This window comes from Pseudophryne corroboree, chromosome 6 (assembly GCF_028390025.1).
Source record: "Pseudophryne corroboree isolate aPseCor3 chromosome 6, aPseCor3.hap2, whole genome shotgun sequence".
Lineage (NCBI taxonomy): Eukaryota > Metazoa > Chordata > Amphibia > Anura > Myobatrachidae > Pseudophryne > Pseudophryne corroboree.
Genome location: NC_086449.1, coordinates 110,526,544 through 110,548,123, shown reverse-complemented (window position 1 = coordinate 110,548,123; position 21,580 = coordinate 110,526,544). Strand labels below are relative to the sequence as shown.

General features: G+C 48.2%; 1 protein-coding gene across 1 annotated transcript in view; it reads left to right on the top strand.

Moving 5' to 3' along the window:
* The window catches only part of RASAL3 (RAS protein activator like 3), a 150,907-nt gene that overhangs the window by 53,394 nt on the left and 75,933 nt on the right, over window positions 1-21,580 (top strand). Inside the window, exons 5-7 of the mRNA XM_063931662.1 lie at window positions 18,945-19,018; window positions 19,997-20,117; window positions 20,897-20,995. Coding sequence (XP_063787732.1) covers window positions 18,945-19,018; window positions 19,997-20,117; window positions 20,897-20,995 — 294 coding nt within the window. The remainder of the gene's footprint in view (window positions 1-18,944; window positions 19,019-19,996; window positions 20,118-20,896; window positions 20,996-21,580) is intronic.

Sequence of the window (21,580 nt, the reverse complement as noted above, 5' to 3'; positions counted from 1 at the left end):
AGGTAACTTTTCCCCCATCTCGCGTGCGGATAGCCCTGTTTGAAAAGCTTGGGAAACACCAGATAAGAAACTGCAGATTCCCAAGAAAATATTATGGTGTAACCTTTCCACCCAGGACAGGTTACGGTGGGAATACTCGCCCACGGTGGACAAGGCATTTACGCGCTTGTCGAAAAAAGGGAGGCGCTACCTTCCCCTCATACGGCAGCCCTTAAGAGTCCTGCTGATTGCAGTCAGGAAACTACCTTAAAATCAATTTATACATACGGGTGCCATACTAAGGCCGGCAGTAGCGTCGGCATGGATGGGTTGCGCAGTTGCAGCACGGGCAGATAACTTGTCATCTGACATTGACACCCTAGAAAAAGATACCATTTTGGTGACCTTGGGTCACATTAAAGATGCAGCATAATATATGAGAGAAGCTGCGAGTGATATTGGGCTGTTGGGTTCAAGAGCCAATGCCATGGAGATCTCTGTTAGACGGTCCCTGTGGACCTGCCAAGGGACAGGTATGCTGTTTAAAAAAAAAAAAAAAAAAAGACTTTGCCTTACAAAGGTGAAGTTTTGTTTGGGAAGGACCTCGCAGATCTGGTAACCACAGCGACCGCGAGTAAATCTACTCTTTTGCCTTATGTTCCCCCACAGGAAAAGAAAACACGGCAATATCAAATGCAGTCCCTTCGGTCGCATAAGTTCAGAAAGGGTTCACCTCGCCAGAGGTGGAGGTAGAGGGAAAAGAACACCAGCTACGGCTATTTCCCAGGGACAAGAGTCCACCCCGTCCTCTACAAAATCCACTACATGACGCGGGGGATCCGCTGAGGGAGCCCGCGCCGGTGGGGGCACGTCTTCGACTCTTCAGACAAGTCTGGGTTCAGTCGGACTTGGATCCTTGGGCGGTAAAAATGTATCCCAGGGATGCAAATTAGATTTCGAAGATGTGCCTCCTCACCGATTTTTCAAATCGGTCTTGCCAGTTTCCTCCTCAGAGAGGGAAACAGTGGCAGCTACCTTACAGAAACTATATCATCAGTATGTGATTATCAAAGTTCCCCTTCTACAGGGGAAGGGGTTTTATTCAAGCTTTTGTTGTGGTCCCGAAACTGGATGGCTCGGTCAGGCCCATTCTGAATCTAAAATCCCTGAACCTATATCTGAAAAGGTTCAAATTTGAGATGGAATCTCTCCGGGCAGTGATCTCCAGCCTGGAAGGGGAGGTTTTATGGTGTCACTTGACATAAAGGATGCATACCTTCATGTCCCCATTTATCCTCCTCATCAGGCGTATCTAAGATTCGCGGTACAGGATTGTTATTCCCACATCCGACAAGTTAATGGCGGACATGATGGTGATCCTGCGTAAGCAAGGCGTCACATTTATCCCATACTTGGACGATCTCCTGGTAAAGGCAAGTTCAAGGGGAAAATTATTACAAAGCGTATCTCTCTCCCTGAGAATACTACAACAACACGGCGGGATCCTAAATCTACCAACGTCACAGTTGGTTCCAACAACTCGACTGCCGTTTTTGGACATGATTCTGGACATAGAAAATCAAAAGGTCTTTCTCCCAGAGGAAAAAGCCCAAGTACTCCAGAACATGGTCAGAGACTAAATGCACTCATTTATTAGGAAGGATGGTGGCGGCATACGAGGCCATTCCACGCGGACCTTTCGGTGGGATCTTCTAGACATGTGGTCAGGGTCCCGCCGTCACAAACATCGGAGCCCGGTCCCCCCGGGCCAGTCTCTCTCTCTCCCCCCCCCCCCTGTGGTGGCTCCAGTGTGCTCACCTTCTAGAGGGTCGCAGGTTCGGCATTCAAGATTGGGTTCTTGTGACTACGGACGCGAGCCTCCGAGGATGGGGAGCAGTCACACAGGGAAACAATGTTCAGAAAATATGGTCAGGCCAAGAGGCTTACCCACACATGAATGTGCTGAAATTGAGGGCCATTTGCAACAGCCTCAAACAAGCAGAGAATTTTCTTCGCAATCCTGCCTGTTCTGATCCAGTCAGACAACGTTGCGGCAGTGACGCAGGCGAACCGCCAGGGCGGGACAAAAAGCAGAGCAGAAATGACAGAAGCCACCAGGATTCTTCGCGGGGCGAAAAAGCAGGTAAGCGCTCTGTCAGAGGTCTTCATTACAGAGGACACAATCTCCATCTAAGAGAGTGGGGACTTCATCAGGAAGTCTTTACAATGGGGAAAAGTCGTTGAGGACTTCCTCATATAGACATGAGGGCATCACGCCTCAACAGGAAGATTCGGACGTATTGTTCCAGGTCGAGAGACCCTCAGGCAGCGGCGGTGGACGCCCTGGTGTTATGATTCCCGTACTCCAGACCAGATGAGATCTTATGGCAGAGGTCTGAGTACTGGAAAGATATGCTGGTTACGGGAACAGGGAAGCCTAGTAACCCCTGGCGCCCTAACTCCGTTGTCTCGCCCGTGTTATCAGAAATCCCCTGCGAGACTATGGTTGCTTGAGCCCATGGCAGCCGCGTTCGAAGGGCGGATTATGTCTGCCCAACCCCGATGCCCCCTCAGGTCTTAATGGGAGACAAAGGGAAATCCGAGACAGGGTGATAACAAGGGGCCCTCTGACTAAGCAACCAGGCCAGGGGTTACAAGCTATCTAACTTAACCAAAAGTATGTGCGGACAAACCGCCAGGGAAAAGGACAACCAAAGATCCACTGATCCGTTACTCCTATCCAGCACCGCTGGATACCAGAGTGGACTTGTGGGAGCGGAATCCTCCGCAAAAGCTCCGGAACACAATAAAACTAAATAATAAATAGTAAGCGGTCAAGCCGCAACACACGGCTACGCCGCGACTCACGAACACCACAGGATGTTAAAGGTGCTCGGTAGGACTCCAGGAATAGATGACAAATTCCGAGTACTGGATCACTGAGGACAGGAACAACCGAATTGAGCAGGACTGGAAACTCTCTGTAACTGACACAGCCAACAGGAAGCTAACACCGGCGTCTGTGAGAAGTCCTGAGAGTGCTTTTATTAGGAAACCCTCCAATCCGGATCCAGACAGGGTAATCATAATTATGCCGTGCAGCTGCATGCTGCACGGCCAGGATACAATTTGACCTGATTAATTAGACCTAGCAACGGGGAACGCGGTCCGACAGTGGCGTCCCCGTTGCTATGGTCTAAGTGGCTCCGTGCGCCCGGCATCTAGCGTTGCTAGGGAGCCGGTGGCTGTCTGCTTGCGGCATCCCTAGTTGCTAGGCGCCGGGCCGCACTGACGGGCGGACCCTCGGCGCCTAACAGTACCCCCCCCTTGAGGAGGGGTCAAGGAACCCCTAAGGCCAGGTTTTTGAGGAAATTCTCGAAAAAATGCCCTTTTGAGCCTCGGGGCATGGAGATCCTCGGTCCAGGACCCAAGACCTTTCTTCTGGACCATAACCTCTCCAATGTACCAAAAAATAAAGCCGACCCCGGGACAACTTGGAATCGAGAACCTTCTCCACTAAGAACTCCTGCTGACCCTGTACGTCTATTGGTGATTTCCCCTGAGAGATCTTGCGAGGAAATTTACTGGACGAAACATATGGTTTTAACAAGGAGCAATGGAAGGTATTTCCGATCCGTAAAGTTTTTGGTAACCGTAACCGGAAAGCCACTGGATTGACTTTTTTGATAATATGAAATGGTCCAATAAATTTAGGACCCAATCTGGCTGAGGTTTGTCGAAGTTTAATGTTGCGAGTCGACAACCATACCCTATCTCCAACTTTAAAAGTGCACGGCCGCCGGAGCCTGTCAGAAAAAATTTTCTCCCGAAATGCCGCTTTTCTGAGAGCCAGGTGCACTTTTCTCCAAATGAGTTTGAGATGAGAGGTCAAGGTCAGTGAGGAGACAGAGGAATGTTGAAAAAAGGAATTAGCTCTGGGGTGAAAACCAAAAACTGTAAAAAATGGAGATACATTAGTGGAGGAATGACAGGCATTGTTGTAAGCAAACTCTGCTAACGGAAGAAACTCAGACCAGTCATTTTGGAGTTTGGCCGAGTACAAACGCAAATATTGTTTTAATGATTGATTGACTCGCTCAGTCTGCCCGTTGGATTGGGGATGGTAGCCAGACGTTAAAGATAATTTCATCTTCAATGAGGCACAAAAAGACTTCCAAAATTGTGCAATGAATTGTGGACCCCGATCAGAAACAATATCAGTGGGTAACCCATGGAGTCTGAAAACATGGCGGAGGAACAAGACTGCCAATCCCTGGGCAGATGGCAATCGGGGAAGAGCAATAAAATGGGCCATTTTGCTAAAACGGTCCACTACCACCCATATGACTCGGCATCCGGCTGACAGAGGAAGGTCCACCACAAAATCCATGGAAATATGAGACCATGGCCTAAGAGGAACATTCAAGGGCAAAAGTTGACCGATAGGCAAGGAACGGGGAACCTTATGCTGTGCACAGACCTGACAAGAAAAAACAAATTCCTTAATGTCTTTGGAAAGACCAGGCCACCATACCGAGCGGGAAACTAATTCAAAAGTTTTAGCGATCCCCGGATGCCCGGCAACTTTGCTATCGTGAAACTCCGTCAAAACCGTTGCTCTCAAAAACTCGGGGACAAAAAGACGACCAGCAGGAGTAATACCAGGAGCTTGATGTTGAAGCTGCTTCAACTGGGTAAATAAATCCTGTGTGAGGCCTGCCCGAATGACTGAAGACGGAAGTATGGGAGTAACAGGACTGTTGTCTTGAACTGGAAGAAAACTGCGTGACAGGGCATCTGCCTTGGTGTTCTTGGAACCTGGCCTGAAGGTGATAATGAACTTGAAACGAGTAAAAAATAAAGCCCAACGAGCTTGCCGGGCATTCAGCCGTTTAGCTGATTCAATGTATTGAAGATTTTTGTGATCAGTCAAAACCGAAATGGTATGAGTGGCTCCTTCAAGCCAATGTCTCCACTCCTCGAAAGCCCATTTAATAGCCAGTAATTCCCGGTTACCAACATCGTAGTTGGATTCAGCAGATGAGAATTTCCTGGACATAAAGGCACAAGGATGTAATTCCAGGGAATCCGGATCCTTCTGAGACAGGATAGCCCCTACTCCAACCTCCGAGGCATCGACCTCAACAATGAAAGGCAATTCTGGGTTGGGATGTCTGAGGACAGGGGCTGAGACAAAGGCTTGTTTCAAGGCCTGAAAAGACAACTCCGCTTCACGTGACCAGTTGGTAGGATCTGCTCCCTTTTTAGTCAGTGCCACAATGGGAGCAACTAGGTCAGAGAAAGAGTGAATAAATCTTCTATAGTAATTCGCAAACCCTAAAAAGCGCTGAATTGCTTTTAAATTGGTGGGTTGCGCCCAACTAAGGATGGCTTGGAGCTTCTTTGGTTCCATACAGAATCCCCGAGGGGAAATAATGTACCCTAAAAAGGATACCTCCGTGACATGAAATTCACACTTCTCCAGCTTGGCATATAGGTGATTTTCACGTAATTTTTTTAGAACCTGACGCACCTGGGTAACATGTTGTTCTATAGAGTCAGAATATATCAAAATATCGTCTAAGTAGACTACAACGAATCTTCCAAGAAATTCACGGAGCACATCGTTAATGAGATCCTGGAAAACTGCCGGAGCGTTGGACAGGCCGAATGGCATAACCAGATACTCATAGTGGCCTGACTGAGTACTGAATGCCGTTTTCCACTCATCCCCTGACTTGATTCTGATGAGGTTATATGCTCCTCTTAGGTCAATCTTAGAAAAAATCACAGCCGAACGTAGCTGATCAAAGAGGACAGAAATCAGCGGCAAAGGGTAAGTATTCTTTACTGAGATTTTATTCAAGGCTCTAAAGTCAATGCAAGGTCTGAGTGATCCATCCTTCTTCTCCACGAAGAAGAAGCCTGCACTTAAAGGGGATTTAGATGGCCTGATAAATCCTTTCCCTAGGCTTTCTTTAACATACTCATTCATGGCCACAGTTTCAGGTCCGGACAATGCATATAACCTTCCTTTAGGCAAAGTGGCACCAGGAAATAACTCAATAGCACAATCATAAGGCCTATGGGGAGGCAGAATATCCGCATTGCCCTTGGAAAATACATCAACAAAATCCTGGTATTCCACAGGAATGGGTGCGGGAATGACAGCAGCAATTCTGATGGGAAGCGTAATACATTCTTTATTACAGATGGTACCCCATTGTAAGATCTCCCCCAACTGCCAATCAATGATGGGATTATGAAAGGCCAGCCAAGGGTGACCCAGAACCACAGGAACTGCTGGGCAATGGGTAAGGAAAAACTCAATCTTTTCAGAATGCAGAGCTCCTACCGAAAGAAGAACAGAAGGTGTACAGAGAGAAATAACCCCATTGGACAAGGGACTCCCATCTAAACCATGCATGGTGATACACCTACCCAAGGCTAACTGAGGAATACCTAAGGCCTTGGCCCATGTTAAATCCATAAAGTTCCCTGCAGCTCCACTGTCCACAAAAGCCGAGACCGAGGAACAGAGGCTGCCAAAGGAAACTTTAGCTGGAACTAACAGTGAATTATTTGAGGAGATAAGCTGTAAACCAAAGTGAACCCCCTCACAACTCACTTGGTCGAGGCGTTTCCCGACTTGTTCGGACAACTACGGGCAAAATGTCCCTTACCCCCACAGTATAAACAAAGACCAGAATTTTGCCTTCTGGTTCTTTCTTCAGGAGACAGTTTGGAGAGGCCTATCTGCATGGGCTCCTCAATGTCCACAGGAATGGAAAAAACACAAGGAGTAGACCCGACAGATGCTCCTTTTTCAGCCCTCCGCTCCCTGAGACGACGATCAATCTTAATAGAGAGCTCCATGAGTTTATCGAGAGTCTCAGGAGCGGGATACTGAAGGAGACTGTCTTTTATAGACTCAGATAAGCCGAGGCGAAACTGACTGCGCAGGGCTGGGTCATTCCATCCACAGTCGTTCGACCAACGGCGAAACTCCGTACAATAAATCTCTGCGGGATTCCTACCCTGTCTGAGAGCACGCAACTGACTCTCGGCGGATGCCTCTCTATCAGGGTCGTCATACAAAAGCCCTAAGGACCCCAGAAAGGCGTCTACAGACAATAAAGCTGGATCGTCTGTCTTTAAACCAAAAGCCCAGGTCTGAGGATCCCCCTGTAGCAGAGAAATAATAATTCCTACCCGCTGAGATTCCGTACCTGAGGAGACTGGTCTTAAATGAAAATACAGTTTACAAGACTCTTTAAAATTAAAAAACTGCTTTCTATCCCCAGAAAAACGGTCAGGCAGATGCATTTTTGGTTCAGGAATGACCCTCGGGGAAGTCCGTAACAGATCTTCCTGTGACCTCACCCGAAGGGACAGATCCTGAACCATCTGAGTAAGCTCTTGAATCTGGCTAACTAAAAGCTGGCCCGGATTTGGCCCAACACCGGTGGGATTCATGAGGCTGACAAATCTCCCAACTGAATAAGGGAAAAAATTAACTCCTGTTAATTTTAAATTTTAGTATGGCCGGTGTTAATGTTATGATTCCCGTACTCCAGACCAGATGAGATCTTATGGCAGAGGTCTGAGTACTGGAAAGATATGCTGGTTACGGGAACAGGGAAGCCTAGTAACCCCTGGCGCCCTAACTCCGTTGTCTCGCCCGTGTTATCAGAAATCCCCTGCGAGACTATGGTTGCTTGAGCCCATGGCAGCCGCGTTCGAAGGGCGGATTATGTCTGCCCAACCCCGATGCCCCCTCAGGTCTTAATGGGAGACAAAGGGAAATCCGAGACAGGGTGATAACAAGGGGCCCTCTGACTAAGCAACCAGGCCAGGGGTTACAAGCTATCTAACTTAACCAAAAGTATGTGCGGACAAACCGCCAGGGAAAAGGACAACCAAAGATCCACTGATCCGTTACTCCTATCCAGCACCGCTGGATACCAGAGTGGACTTGTGGGAGCGGAATCCTCCGCAAAAGCTCCGGAACACAATAAAACTAAATAATAAATAGTAAGCGGTCAAGCCGCAACACACGGCTACGCCGCGACTCACGAACACCACAGGATGTTAAAGGTGCTCGGTAGGACTCCAGGAATAGATGACAAATTCCGAGTACTGGATCACTGAGGACAGGAACAACCGAATTGAGCAGGACTGGAAACTCTCTGTAACTGACACAGCCAACAGGAAGCTAACACCGGCGTCTGTGAGAAGTCCTGAGAGTGCTTTTATTAGGAAACCCTCCAATCCGGATCCAGACAGGGTAATCATAATTATGCCGTGCAGCTGCATGCTGCACGGCCAGGATACAATTTGACCTGATTAATTAGACCTAGCAACGGGGAACGCGGTCCGACAGTGGCGTCCCCGTTGCTATGGTCTAAGCGGCTCCGTGCGCCCGGCGTCTAGCGTTGCTAGGGAGCCGGCGGCTGTCTGCTTGCGGCGTCCCTAGTTGCTAGGCGCCGGGCCGCACTGACGGGCGGACCCTCGGCGCCTAACACCTGGTGACACCGTGGGTGTTCAGTCGGTCTATGTGCTCCCTCCACTTCCTCTCATCTCAAATTGAGAATCATATTACAAACAAGAGTGCAGACGATACTCATTGTTCCAGATTGGCCTCGAAGGGCCTGGTATGCAGATCTTCAGGGACTGCTCTCAGAAGATCCGTGGCCCCTTCCTCACAGGTAGAACCTGCTACTACAGGGGCCGTACGGGTTCCAAAACTTACTGCGGTTACGTTTGACGGCATGGCGGTTGAACACCATATCCTAGCTGAAAAGGGTATTCCAGAGGAGGTCGTTCCTACTCTTATTAAAAGATGTTACGGCGAAGCACCATCACCGTATATGGAGAAAATATGTGTCTTGGTGTGAAGCCAAGGAGGTTCCTACTGAGGATTTCCAACTAGGACGTTTTCTCCATGTTCTTCAGACAGGAGTGGATATGGGCCTAAAGTTAGGCTCAATTAAGGTGCAGATTTCTGCCTTATCCATATTCTTTCAGAAGGAGATGGCTTCTCTCACAGAAGTCCAGACTTTGGTAAAAAGAGCGTTACACATCCAACCTCTTTTTGTGCCCCCAGTGGCACCATGTGACCTTAACGTGGTGTTGAGTTTCCTTAAGTCACAATAGTTTGAACCGCTTCAAACAGTTAAATTGAAGTTTCTCACTTGGAGAGTGGTCATGTTATTGGCCTTGGCATCTGCGAGGCGGGTGTCCGAGTTGGCGGCCTTGTCTCACAATAGCCCCTATCTGATTTTCCATTCGGATCGAGCAGGGTTGAGGACTCGTCCTCAAGGACTGCCTAAAGTGGTTTCGTTATTGCATGTAAACCAACCTATGGTGGTGCCTGTGGCTACGGGTGACTAGGAGAATTCCAGGCCCTTGTTGTAGTCAGGGCCTTAAAGTTTTATTTAGCCAGAACGGCTATGGTTAGGAAAACAGATGCACTGTTTGTCCTGTAGGCAGCCAACAAGGTTGGCGCTCCTGCTTCTAAGCAGACTATTGCTAGCTGGATCGGTAACACGATTCAGCAGGTTAATTTTACGGCTGGTTTGCCGGTACCAAATTCAGAAAAGGCCCATTTCACTAGGAGGATGGGCTCTTCTTGGGCGGATGCCCGAGGCGTCTCGGCATTACAATTGTGCCGAGCAGCTACTTGGTCGGGTTCAAACACTTTTGAAAAATTCTATAAGTTTGATACCCTGGCTGATGAGGACCTCGTGTTTGCTCAGTCGGTACTGCAGAGTCGTCCGCACTCTTCCGCCCGTTCTGGAGCTTTGGTATAAAACCCATGGTCCTTACGGAGTCCCCAGCATTCTCTAGGACGTAAGAATTTAAACCTACCGGTAAATCTTTTTCTCCTAGTCCGTAGAGGATGCTGGGCGCCCGTCCTAGTGCGGAAACATTCTGCAAGACTTGTATATAGTTATTGCATACTTAAGGGTTAAGTTACAGTTGAGATCGGCCTATGGGAGTAATTCCAAGTTGATCGCAGCAGGAAATCTTTTAGCAGTTGGGCAAAACCATGTGCACTGCAGGGGAGGCAGATATAACATGTGCAGAGAGAGTTAGATTTGGGTGTGGTGAGTTAAATCTGCAATCTAAATTGCAGTGTAAAAGTAAAGCAGCCATTATTTACCCTGCACAGAAACAAAATAACCCACCCAAATCTAACTCTCTCTGCAAATGTTATATCTGCCCCCCCCTGCAGTGCAAATGGTTTTGCCCAACTGCTAAAAAATGTCCTGCTGCGATCAATTTGGAATTACCCCCTATGGCTGATGCTGTTTTTATTCATACTGTTAACTGGTTATTGTATACCACGTTGTACGGTGTGTATGGTGTGGGCTGGTGTGTATCTCGCCCTTAGATAACAAAATTATTTTCCTCGTACTGTCAGTCTCCTCTGGGCACAGTCCTAACTGAGGTCTGGAGGAGGGGCATAGAGGGAGGAGCCAGTGCACACCCATTCTAAAGCTTTACAGTGCCCATGTCTCCTGCGGAGCCGTCTATACCCCATGGTCCTTACGGAGTCCCCAGCATCCTCTACGGACTAGGAGAAAAAGATTTACCAGTAGGTTTAAAATCTTATTTTTTGTTCAATAGTCGCCATTAATATCACATACAACTGTTGCCAGCTATGGATTTGCACTGATATTCTACACTAGTGGTTGGCAATGAATATATAATCCTATGGCCACCACTCATAAATTAAGCTTCAGTGCCACCTAGAAAGCAGCGACGTGCGGTGAGCTAAAAGGCTATGTGTCACCCCACCGCACGTCACTGCTAGAAAGACACAGGGCCAACTGACTGCATGCAAAGTGGACAGCAGTGCAGTGAGCATCCTGCTCGGTAATGAAGACAGTAAAAGTGTCCTCTCACTCATCATTTTTTTAAATCCATAAATAAGTATACACGGAGCAGTAGTTTAGAAGAAACGTTTATGTAATGAAAGGACAGGTAATAAATTAGGAGGATGGACTTAGACGAGACATTTACACTTTTTAGCAGTGCTTCATAGTTTTCCACCTTACACCTACTGTAGGTATATTTCTATTTTGTGATGGTACTGGGAGGGAAGCGTATACACTGGGCGGAACACCTGAGTGCACTGGTGTAAAACCAGACTGATCTGCATTGTGCATATAGGGCCGAAGCAGAATTGGCCTTCTGTGTGCCAGGCTTGTGTCCACTTGTGTCCACAGAAAAACAGGAAAAATAAAAAAACACCAGCAATGCTACCGGCTTCGCTCTGATTGGTCACCATGGGAGAAATGCCACTCTGGTTAGAAATATGTTTAGCCCAGTGTATCATATTGGGGTGATTCTGAGTCGCAGGCAATGCCTATGTTCATGTACTTTAAAGATGTGTTTGCGACTGTGCATGCACCTAAATCACTAACAGTGCATGTGTCCCGTGGTGTCTGCATACAGAGCCACAGGACTGATTGAGCCGCACTGACTCTGGAATTTATTGTGCAGTGACTGGGAGACAGTCACTGACGCACAAAGATATTCCGCCTGACAGATGTGATATGGGAGTGTCGCAGGCATGTCGCAAATGTGGTTGCAAACTCAGGGGTCTTTTACCAAGCAGTGATAAAAGTGGAGAAGTGAGCCAGTGGAGAAGTTACCTATGGCATCCAATCAGCTACTCTGTATACTTTTATAGTATGCAAATTATAAATGTTATGTCAATGCTGATCGGTTGCCATGGGCAACTTCTCCACTGGTTCACTTCTCCACTTTTATCACTGCTTAGTAAATGTCCCCCTCAGTAAATGTCCCCCTTAGCAAATGTCCCCCTCCCCCTTGCGCACAAAAGAAGGCATAGTCACTGCTTAAGGGGGAGTGCACGAGTCAAGGGGGCCTGGCCTTGCGGCAACCCCCCTTCCCCCTCCCTGTGTCTCTGTATGCAGGTGGCCGAGCGTCAGGAAGCTGTGCTGCTCTGCCAGCCCATCAAGCATTTGCCAGAAAATAAGATTTTAAACCTACCGGTAAATCTTTTTCTCCTAGTCCGTAGAGGATGCTGGGGACTCCGTAAGGACCATGGGGTATAGACAGGCTCCGCAGGAGACATGGGCACTATAAAGAACTTTTAGTATGGGTGTGCACCGGCTCCTCCCTCTATGCCCCTCCTCCAGACCTCAGTTAGAGAACTGTGCCCAGAGGAGATGGACAATGGGGGGTAATTCTGAGTTGATCGCAGCCTCAAGTTTGTTAGCAATTGGGCAAAACTATGTGCACTGCAGGGGAGGCAGATATAACATGTGCAGAGAGAGTTAGATTTGGGTGTGGTGTGTTCAATCTGCAATCTAATTTGCAGTGTAAAAATAAAGCAGCCAGTATTTACCCTGCACAGAAACAAAATAAAACACCCAAATCTAACTCTTTCTGCACATGTTATATCTGCCTCCCCTGCAGTGCACATGGTTTTGCCCAACTGCTAAAAAAAATTCCTGCTGCGATCAACTTGGAATTACCCCCAATGTGAGGAAAGGATTTTGTTAATCTAAGGGCAAGGGTGGTCATTCCGAGTTGTTCGCTCGCAAGCTGCTTTTAGCAGCTTTGCACACGCTAAGCCGTCGCCTACTGGGAGTGAATTTTAGTTTAGCAAAATTGCGAACGAAAGATTAGCAGAATTGCGAATAGACACTTCTTAGCAGTTTCTGAGTAGCTCCACACTTACTCGGCATCTGCGATCAGTTCAGTGCTTGTCGTTCCTGGTTTGACGTCACAAACACACCCAGCGTTCGTCCAGACACTCCCCCGTTTCTCCAGCCACTCCCGCGTTTTTCCCAGAAACTGTAGCGTTTTTTCACACACACCCATAAAACGGCCTGTTTCCGCCCAGAAACACCCACTTCCGGTCAATCACATTACGATCACCAGAACGAAGAAAAAACCTCGTAATGCCGTGAGTAAAATTCCTAACTGCATAGCAAATTTACTTGGCGCAGTCGCACTGCGGACATTGCGCATGCGCATTAGCGACTATTCGCTCCGTTGCGACAAAAAAATAATGAGCGAACAACTCGGAACAACCCCCAAGATTCATACCAGCCCACACCAATCATACCATATAACCTGGAATATACGCAACCAGTTAACAGTATGAACAAAAAACAGTATCAGTCAAAGACCGATCACAACTGTAACATAACCCTTATGTAAGCAACAACTATATACAAGTCTTGCAGATTTAGTCCGCACTGGGACGGGCGCCCAGCATCCTCTACGGACTAGGAGAAAAAGATTTACCGGTAGGTTTAAAATCTTATTTTCTCTTACGTCCTAGAGGATGCTGGGGACTCCGTGAGGACCATGGGGATTATACCAAAGCTCCAGAACTGGCGGGAGAGTGCGGATGACTCTGCAGAACCGACTGAGCAAACGCAAGGTCCTCATCAGCCAGGGTATCAAACTTGTAGAATTTTGCAAACGTGTTTGAACCCGACCAAGTAGCTGCTCGGCAAAGCTGTAATGCCGAGACGCCTCGGGCAGCCGCCCAAGACGAGCCCACCTTCCTAGTGGAATGGGCCTTCACAGAATTTGGTAACGGCAATCCAGCCGTAGAATGAGCCTGCTGAATCGTGTTACAGATCCAGCGAGCATTAGTCTGCTTAGAAGCAGGAGCGCCAATCTTGTTGGCCGCACACAGGACAAACAGAGTCTCTGTTTTCCTAACCCTAGCCGTCCTGGCTACATAAATCTTTAAGGCCCTGACTACATCCAGGGACTTGGAGTCCTCCCAGTCCCTCGTAGCCACAGGCACCACAATAGGTTGGTTCATATGAAATGAAGAAGCCACCTTAGGCAAAAATTGAGGACGCGTCCTCAATTCAGCTCTATCCGCATGGAAAATCAAATAGGGGCTCTTGTAGGACAAGGCCACCAGTTCTGACACCCGCCTTGCAGATGCCAAGGCCAATAACATGACCACCTTCCACGTGAGAAATTTTAAATCGACTGTTTGAAGAGGTTCAAACCAGTGAGATTTCAGGATACTTAACACCACGTTAAGATCCCAAGGTGCCACTGGGGGCACAAAGGGGGGCTGGATGTGCAGCACTCCCTTCACAAACGTCTGGACTTCTGGGAGAGAAGCCAATTCCCTCGGGAAGAATATAGATAGGGCCGAAATCTGTATCTTAATGGAGCCTAACTTCAGGCCCATATCCACTCCTGTCTGTAGAAAGTGGAGAAACCGACCCAGATAGAATTCTTCCGTAGGAGCCTTCTTGGCTTCACACCAAGATACATACTTCCTCCAAATACGGTGATAGTGCTTTGCTGTCACCTCCTTCCTAGCCTTCATCAGAGTAGGGATGACTTCCTCTGGAATACCCTTCCCAGCTAGGATTCGGTGTTCAACCACCATGCCGTCAAACGTAACCGCGGTAAGTCTTGGAACACACATGACCCCTGCTGTAACAGGTCCTCCCTGAGAGGAAGAGGCCACGGATCTTCTGTGAGCATTTCTTGAAGATCTGAGTACCAGGCCCTTCAAGGCCAATCGGGAACAATGAGTATTGTCTGCACTCTTCTTTGTCTTATGATTCTCAATATTTTTGAGATGAGAGGAAGAGGAGGAAACACATAGACCGACTGAAACACCCACGGTGTCACTAGGGCGTTTACTGCTACTGCCTGAGGGTCCCGTGACCTGGCACAATACCTTCGAAGCTTCTTGTTGAGGCGTGACGCCATCATGTCTATTTGAGGAATTCCCCAACGACTTGTTATATCTGCAAAAACTTCCTGATGAAGTCCCCCACTCTCCCGGATGGAGATCGTGTCTGCTGAGGAAGTCTGCTTCCCAGTTGTCCACTCCCGGAATGAAGACAGCTGACAGAGCGCTTACGTGATTTTCCGCCCAGCAAAGAATCCTGGTGGCTTCCGCCATTGCCACTCTGCTCCTTGTCCCGCCTTGGCGGTTTACATGAGCCACGGCTGTGACGTTGTCTGATTGAATCAGAACCGGTTGGTCGCGAAAAAGATTCTCCGCTTGTCGTAGGCCGTTGTATATGGCCCTTAATTCCAGTATGTTGATGTGTAGACAAGCATCCTGGCTCGACCATAATCCCTGAAAATGTCTTCCTTGTGTGACTGCTCCCCATCCTCGGAGGCTCGCGTCCGTGGTCACCAGAACCCAGTCCTGAATGCCGAACCTGCGACTCTCTAGAAGGTGAGCACTCTGCAGCCACCACAGGAGAGACACCCTGGCCCTGGGGGACAGGGATATTTTCTGATGCATTTGTAGATGGGACCCGGACCACTTGTCCAGAAGGTCCCACTGAAAAGTCCTCGCATGAAACCTGCCGAAGGGGATGGCCCCGTAGGCTGCCACCATTTTTCCCAGCACACGAGTGCATTGAAGAACAGACACTCTTTTTGGTTTTAGCAGGTCTCTGACCATGTTCTGGAGAAACTGGGCTTTTTCCAATGTAAGAAAAACCCTCTTTTGTTCCGTGTCCAGAATCATGCCTAGGAATGACAGCCGAGTTGTCCACCAATTGTGACTTTGGCAGATTGAGAATCCAACCGTGTTGTTGCAGCACTTTCAGGGAGAGCGACACGCTCTTCAGCAATTGGTCTTTCGATCTCGCCTTTATCAGGAGATCGTCCAAGTATGGGATAATTGTGACCCCCTGCTTGCGCAGGAGCACCATCATCTCCGAAAATACCTTGGTGAAAATCCTCGGGGCCGTGGAAAGCCCAAACGGCAACGTCTGAAACTGGTAATGACAGTCCTGTACAGCGAATCTCAGGTACTCCTGATGAGGGGGGTAAATAGGGACATGAAGGTATGCATCCTTTATGTCTAGTGACACCATCAAATCCCCCCCTTCCAGGCTGGATATTACAGCACGGAGCGATTCCATCTTGAATTTGAACTTTTTCAAGTACAGGTTTAGGGATTTTAGATTTAAAATGGGTCTGACCGAACCATTCGGCTTCGGGACCGCAAACAGGGTGGAATAATACCCTTTTCCCTGTTGGAACAGGGGAACCTTGACCACCACTTGCTGTTGACACAGCTTTTGAATTGCAGCTAACACCACTTCCCCCTCCGGGGGTGAAGCTGGCAAGGCCGACTTGAAAAATCGGCGAGGGGGCACCTCTTCGAATTCCAACCTGTAGCTTTGGGAGACAATTTCCATCGCCCAAGGATCCACTTCTGAAAGCATCCAGATCTGGCTGAAAAGTCGAAGGCGTGCCCCCACTGGTGCGGACTCCCTTAGGGGAGCCCCAGCGTCATGCGGTGGATTTTGTAGAACCTGGGGAGGACTTCTGCTCCTGGGAACTAGCCGAAGCAGGTGTTCTCTTTCCTCTACCCTTACCTCTGGCAAGGAAGGAGGAACCCCGACCTCTTCTGGACTTATGCGACCGAAAGGACTGCATCTGATACTGTGGAGTTTTCTTTTGCTGTTGGGGGACAAAAGGTAAAAAGGTAGATTTACCCGCGGTAGCTGTGGCAACCAGGTCTGCGAGCCCCTCCCCAAACAACACTTCACCCTTGTAAGGTAAAACCTCCATATGCTTCTTTGAGTCTGCATCACCCATCCATTGGCGGGTCCATAGAGCTCGTCTCGCAGAAATCGCCATGGCATTGGCTCTGGAACCCAGCAGCCCAACGTCTCTTTGAGCGTCCCTCATATATAAGACTGCGTCTTTAATGTGAGCTAAGGTTAATAAAATGGTATCCCTGTCTAGGGTATCAAGGCCAGCTGACAAGGTATCTGTCCATGCTGCAACTGCACTACACACCTATGCCGATGCTATTGCCGGTCTGAGTAAAGCACCCATATGCGCATAAATAGACTTTAAAGTAGTATCCTGCCTGCGATCAGCAGTATCCTTGAGGGCTGCCGTGTCCGGAGACGGTAGCGCCACCTTCTTTGACAGGCGTGTTAAAGCCTTGTCCACCCTGGGAGAGGATTCCCAACATACCCTGTCCTGTGCAGGGAAAGGATACGCCTTAAGAACCCTTTTGGGAATCTGCAATTTTTTATCTGGAGTTTCCCAAGCTTTTTCAAATAACTCGTTAAGCTCATGAGATGGGGGAAAGGTTACCCCAGGTTTCTTTTCCTTATACATGCGCACCCTCGTGTCAGGGACAGAGGGGTCATCTGTGATATGCAAAACATCTTTTATTGCAATAATCATACAGTGAATACTTTTTGCCACCCTTGGGTGCAATTTAGCATCATCGTAGTCGACACTGGAATCAGAATCCGTGTCGGTATCCGTGTCTACTATTGGGGACAGGAGACGTTTTTGAGACCCAGAAGGACCCTGTGACCCAGTCCAATCCGAGGATTGACTCCCTGATTTCTCCCTGGACTCTGCTGTGTCCAGTCTCTTATGTAATGAGGCCACACTTGCATTTAACATATGCCACAGGTCCATCCAATCATGCGTCGGAGACACACCACTCATCTGCTCCACCTCCTCCTTGGACGAGCCTTCCGCTTCAGACATGCCAACACACATGTACCGACACCCCCACACACACAGGGATATATCTATAGGGGGACAATTCCCCAACAAGGCCCCTTGGAGAGACAGAGAGAGAGTATGCCAGCACACACCCAGCGCCAACTGACACTGGAATAAACCCAGACAGCGTTTTTATATATATATCTCAATGTTATACACTCACTGCGCCAATAATTGTGCCCCCCCCCCCTCTTTTACAGCCCTCTGTCACCGAGTTCAGCAGGGGAGAGTCCGGGGAGCCAGCTTCTCTGCAGCTTCTGTGGAGAAAATGCCGCTGGTAGTGCTGAGGGATCAAGCTCCGCCCCCTCCAGCGGCGGGCTTCGGTCCCGCTGTAATTTTCAAAAAATGGCTGGGGATCTCTACATTTACTGCCCAGCAGCCTAATGTGCCCTGAAATGCCAGTCCGGAGTTTTATTGCTGCCCAAGGCGCCCCCCCTGCGCCCTGCACCCATCAGTGCCCGTTCTGTGTGTGTAGCGTGTGGGAGCAATGGCGCGCAGCGTTACCGCTGCACGCTTACCTCAGTGAAGATCTGAAGTCTTCTGCCACCTTGAAGTCTTCTTTTCTTCTTATACTCACCCGGCTTCTATCTTCCGGCTCTGCGAGGAGGACGGCGGCGCGGCTCTGGGACGAACGGCGGGGTGAGACCTGCGTTCCGACTCCCTCTGGAGCTAATGGTGTCCAGTAGCCTAAGAAGCAGAGTCCTATCATTTAAGTAGGTCTGCTTCTCTCTCCTCAGTCCCACGAAGCAGGGAGCCTGTTGCCAGCAGTGCTCCCTGAAAATAAAAAACCTAACAAAATTATTTTTCAGAGAAACTCTGGAGAGCTCCCCTGTAATGCACCAAGTCTCCTCTGGGCACAAAATCTAACTGAGGTCTGGAGGAGGGGCATAGAGGGAGGAGCCAGTGCACACCCATACTAAAAGTTCTTTATAGTGCCCATGACTCCTGTGGAGCCCGTCTATACCCCATGGTCCTTACGGAGTCCCCAGCATCCTCTAGGACGTAAGAGAAATGCCAGTACTCTGATGGAGATTCTGCTCCTAGCATAGGGCTGGGGCAAATACAGATGCTGCTTCCGATGGGCGCGACTGCAGCCGCTCAGTATGGGTATCACAGCCCTTGCACGTCCAGACACATAAAGTTGCAGACGCGACTGCAGCCAGAGAGTTAGAGCGGCCGTGGCAGAGCTTGACTCAGAATCAGCCTTGTATCAGTGTACTACATTGCAGCATAACCCCAATTGTGCGGCAGTATGTCCTGTTTAACTTTGTGCCCTGCAGTGGTCGTGTAACTTCTTCTAGAGATACAGTATAACAGGCAGTTTGTCCAGGGAAGCCCAAACCATTGCCTACAGCTGTAATCACAGCAATCTCTATGCATCCATCACTCGGCCTTATCTACTTGAATAAAGTTCTCATCCATGATTTTGCTAGGGTTTAATTCTGAAGAGGAGAAAGAAGAAGAACAGAACAAAGAGGAGCGCCTCACCCCTGCAGCCGGATGACAGGTAATGGCTACACATGATCACAATGGGCCAGTCAGAGATGGACGCTACACGCACAGCTGGTGCGTCTTTGGATGCAGCTGCTGTACGAGAATATGTAAAAGCAGCTGGTCTTGGTGGCAATATTTAATATTTAAAAAACATTGGGAAGATTTACTATCATTCCCGATGAGAGAGTAACAGACAGGCTTAGGGGTAAATTTACTAAAGCTTCTAAAACAGAGTATTGGTGATATTGCTCATAGCAACCAATCAGATGCTGTCTATCATTTCTCTGTTGCCTTTTAGAAAATGATAGCCAGCGTCTGATTGGTTGCTATGAGCAACATCACCAATTATCTGTTTTAGAAGCTTTAGTAAATTTATGCCTACATTTTTATTGTTATGCACGCTTGTCATACATGTTCAAAAGCTTTTGAACGCAGTGTTACATTTTTAGAATGCAATGGTGAAAACAAGACATGTAGGAATTTGAAACAAATCAGTAGACATTTCCTTTAAGTCATATCTATTTCACACCAGCTGATGACTGTAAGACACTGGTTTCCAAACTTTTTTGAATCAGGGCGCCCTAGAATATCAGAATTTTTTTCACGGCACCCCTAGGCCAAAAATTTCTTATTGAGAGATTTAGAAAGAAATATTACATTAAGTAGATCACATTTATATGTCATCCTTAGGGTCAGTTGTGTGGTGAGGGACGAGATTTGCTTCTGTTTGGCCACATATTTTATGACTGGCAGCCACCAGCACTGGTTTTGCCTGTTATATTGACCATGAATCATTTGAGCTGGTCCTGGACCACCAACCCAGGGCACCCCTGCAAGTGTCCCAAGGCACCCCAGGGAGCCACGGTACACAGTTTGGGAACCTCTGCTGTAAGATCTCAAGACCAGGCAGTGTGTACTGAGAACTGAGGCCAGCGATGTAGAATACTGTGCGTGACAGCCTGCAGGGCGTTTGAAATAACTTTTATTACAGGAGTCTGCACGGCTCCCACGAGTCACTGGGATGTGTAGAAATTCTGGACCTCAGTAATGAGAAAGATGTGGTCATTCGGGCACTACACAGCAGTATACTGGGGGAGCAGTTCTGCTTTGAGGTAAGTGATAGATGAAACCACTGTGCTTTATTGCAGAGGGATACAGGGTAGCTAATTTATGTCCATAAGCACAACCCGCTGCTCAGACGCCCCTAGTGGCCTGTATGCACCAAGTGATAGCAATATTCATGAAGTTTGCACTTTCAAATAACAGAGTTTGTGTAGTGCAAAACCTAGCATCTGCCGATGAGAGGAGTCACAAGGGCTATGTGACGTTATGATGCTCACAGCCCACCTGGCTCTGCCTGGATCTACCCATCCTCAGAGGGCATGGAAACCGGGTGTTTGCCCATATTTTCAAATGGGGTGTTTTTTTTATGAAGTTTTAGATACAAGTAACTGTCTACAAATGTAATTACAAGATTCACATCACATGTACTTGTGAGATGTAATAAACACACTCCCAATATTCTCTTCACTTTAACTGAGACATAAAGGGAGTTATTCAATTCTTTTCACCCCCTTCCACACCCGTTCTGTTTCTGCCTTCGGGGGCGTGATGTCATCATTTTAGCTTGATACCCCCGGGGTAGCGAGGCACTCAACCCTTTACACAGGTAAACTTGATTACTATGGGCGCCATATGCGCGATAGCGGGGATCATTTTAGAAAGGAGATTGGGCGTGATATATCATTTGAATACCGCCCATAGGATGTTAAACAGAGAATTGTTATTAGGAGAAGATCATAGAAGAAAAGTTCATTTGGCTCTAGGCACTGTAAAGGGCACTAATCCACAGAACAAATGTACCTACACTGAGCTCTGCCATCTGTCACAGGTCATCACCAGCAGCGGGAGTCGTTGCTTCGGATGTTCCTCCGTTCAGGAGCGAGATCGGTGGATTGACAATCTCCGTCGGATTGTGCAGCCGGATAAGGTGAGCAGACCACCGTCACTGCCATATCATTTCTTTTCATAATAACGGGAATTTTCTGTATACCATCATCCCTCACCCTGCTACACCCACACCTGCCATACATGACGGCAGGGGAGTATTGCTGCTGCAAACATAGGTAAGAAATAGAACAATGATCTGGGGTGACCAGATGTGCCACAAAGGTAAAATACAGTCATATCCAGTCCATGTAAATTCAGATATATTGTCCACTTTATTAGGGTTACCTAGTACTGGGTGGGAGCTGCTGTGCTTCTCGAACAGCCTGGATGCCAGAAGGTGCAGGAAACATCCTTAGGGGTAAACTTAGTAAGATGGGAGATCTGTTTAAGATGCCCGTAGCAACCAATAATATTCTACTTCTAGAATATAACACATGGGGGTATATTTACTAAGGTCCCGATTTTGACCGAGATGCCGTTTTTTCTTCAAAGTGTCATCTCGGTAATTTACTAAACTCAAATCACGGCAGTGATGAGGGCATTCGTATTTTTTGGGTAGTCCATGAAAATAATTACGAATGAATACACCATCGGTCAAAACGCGGCTGTTTAAGTATGAATCTCG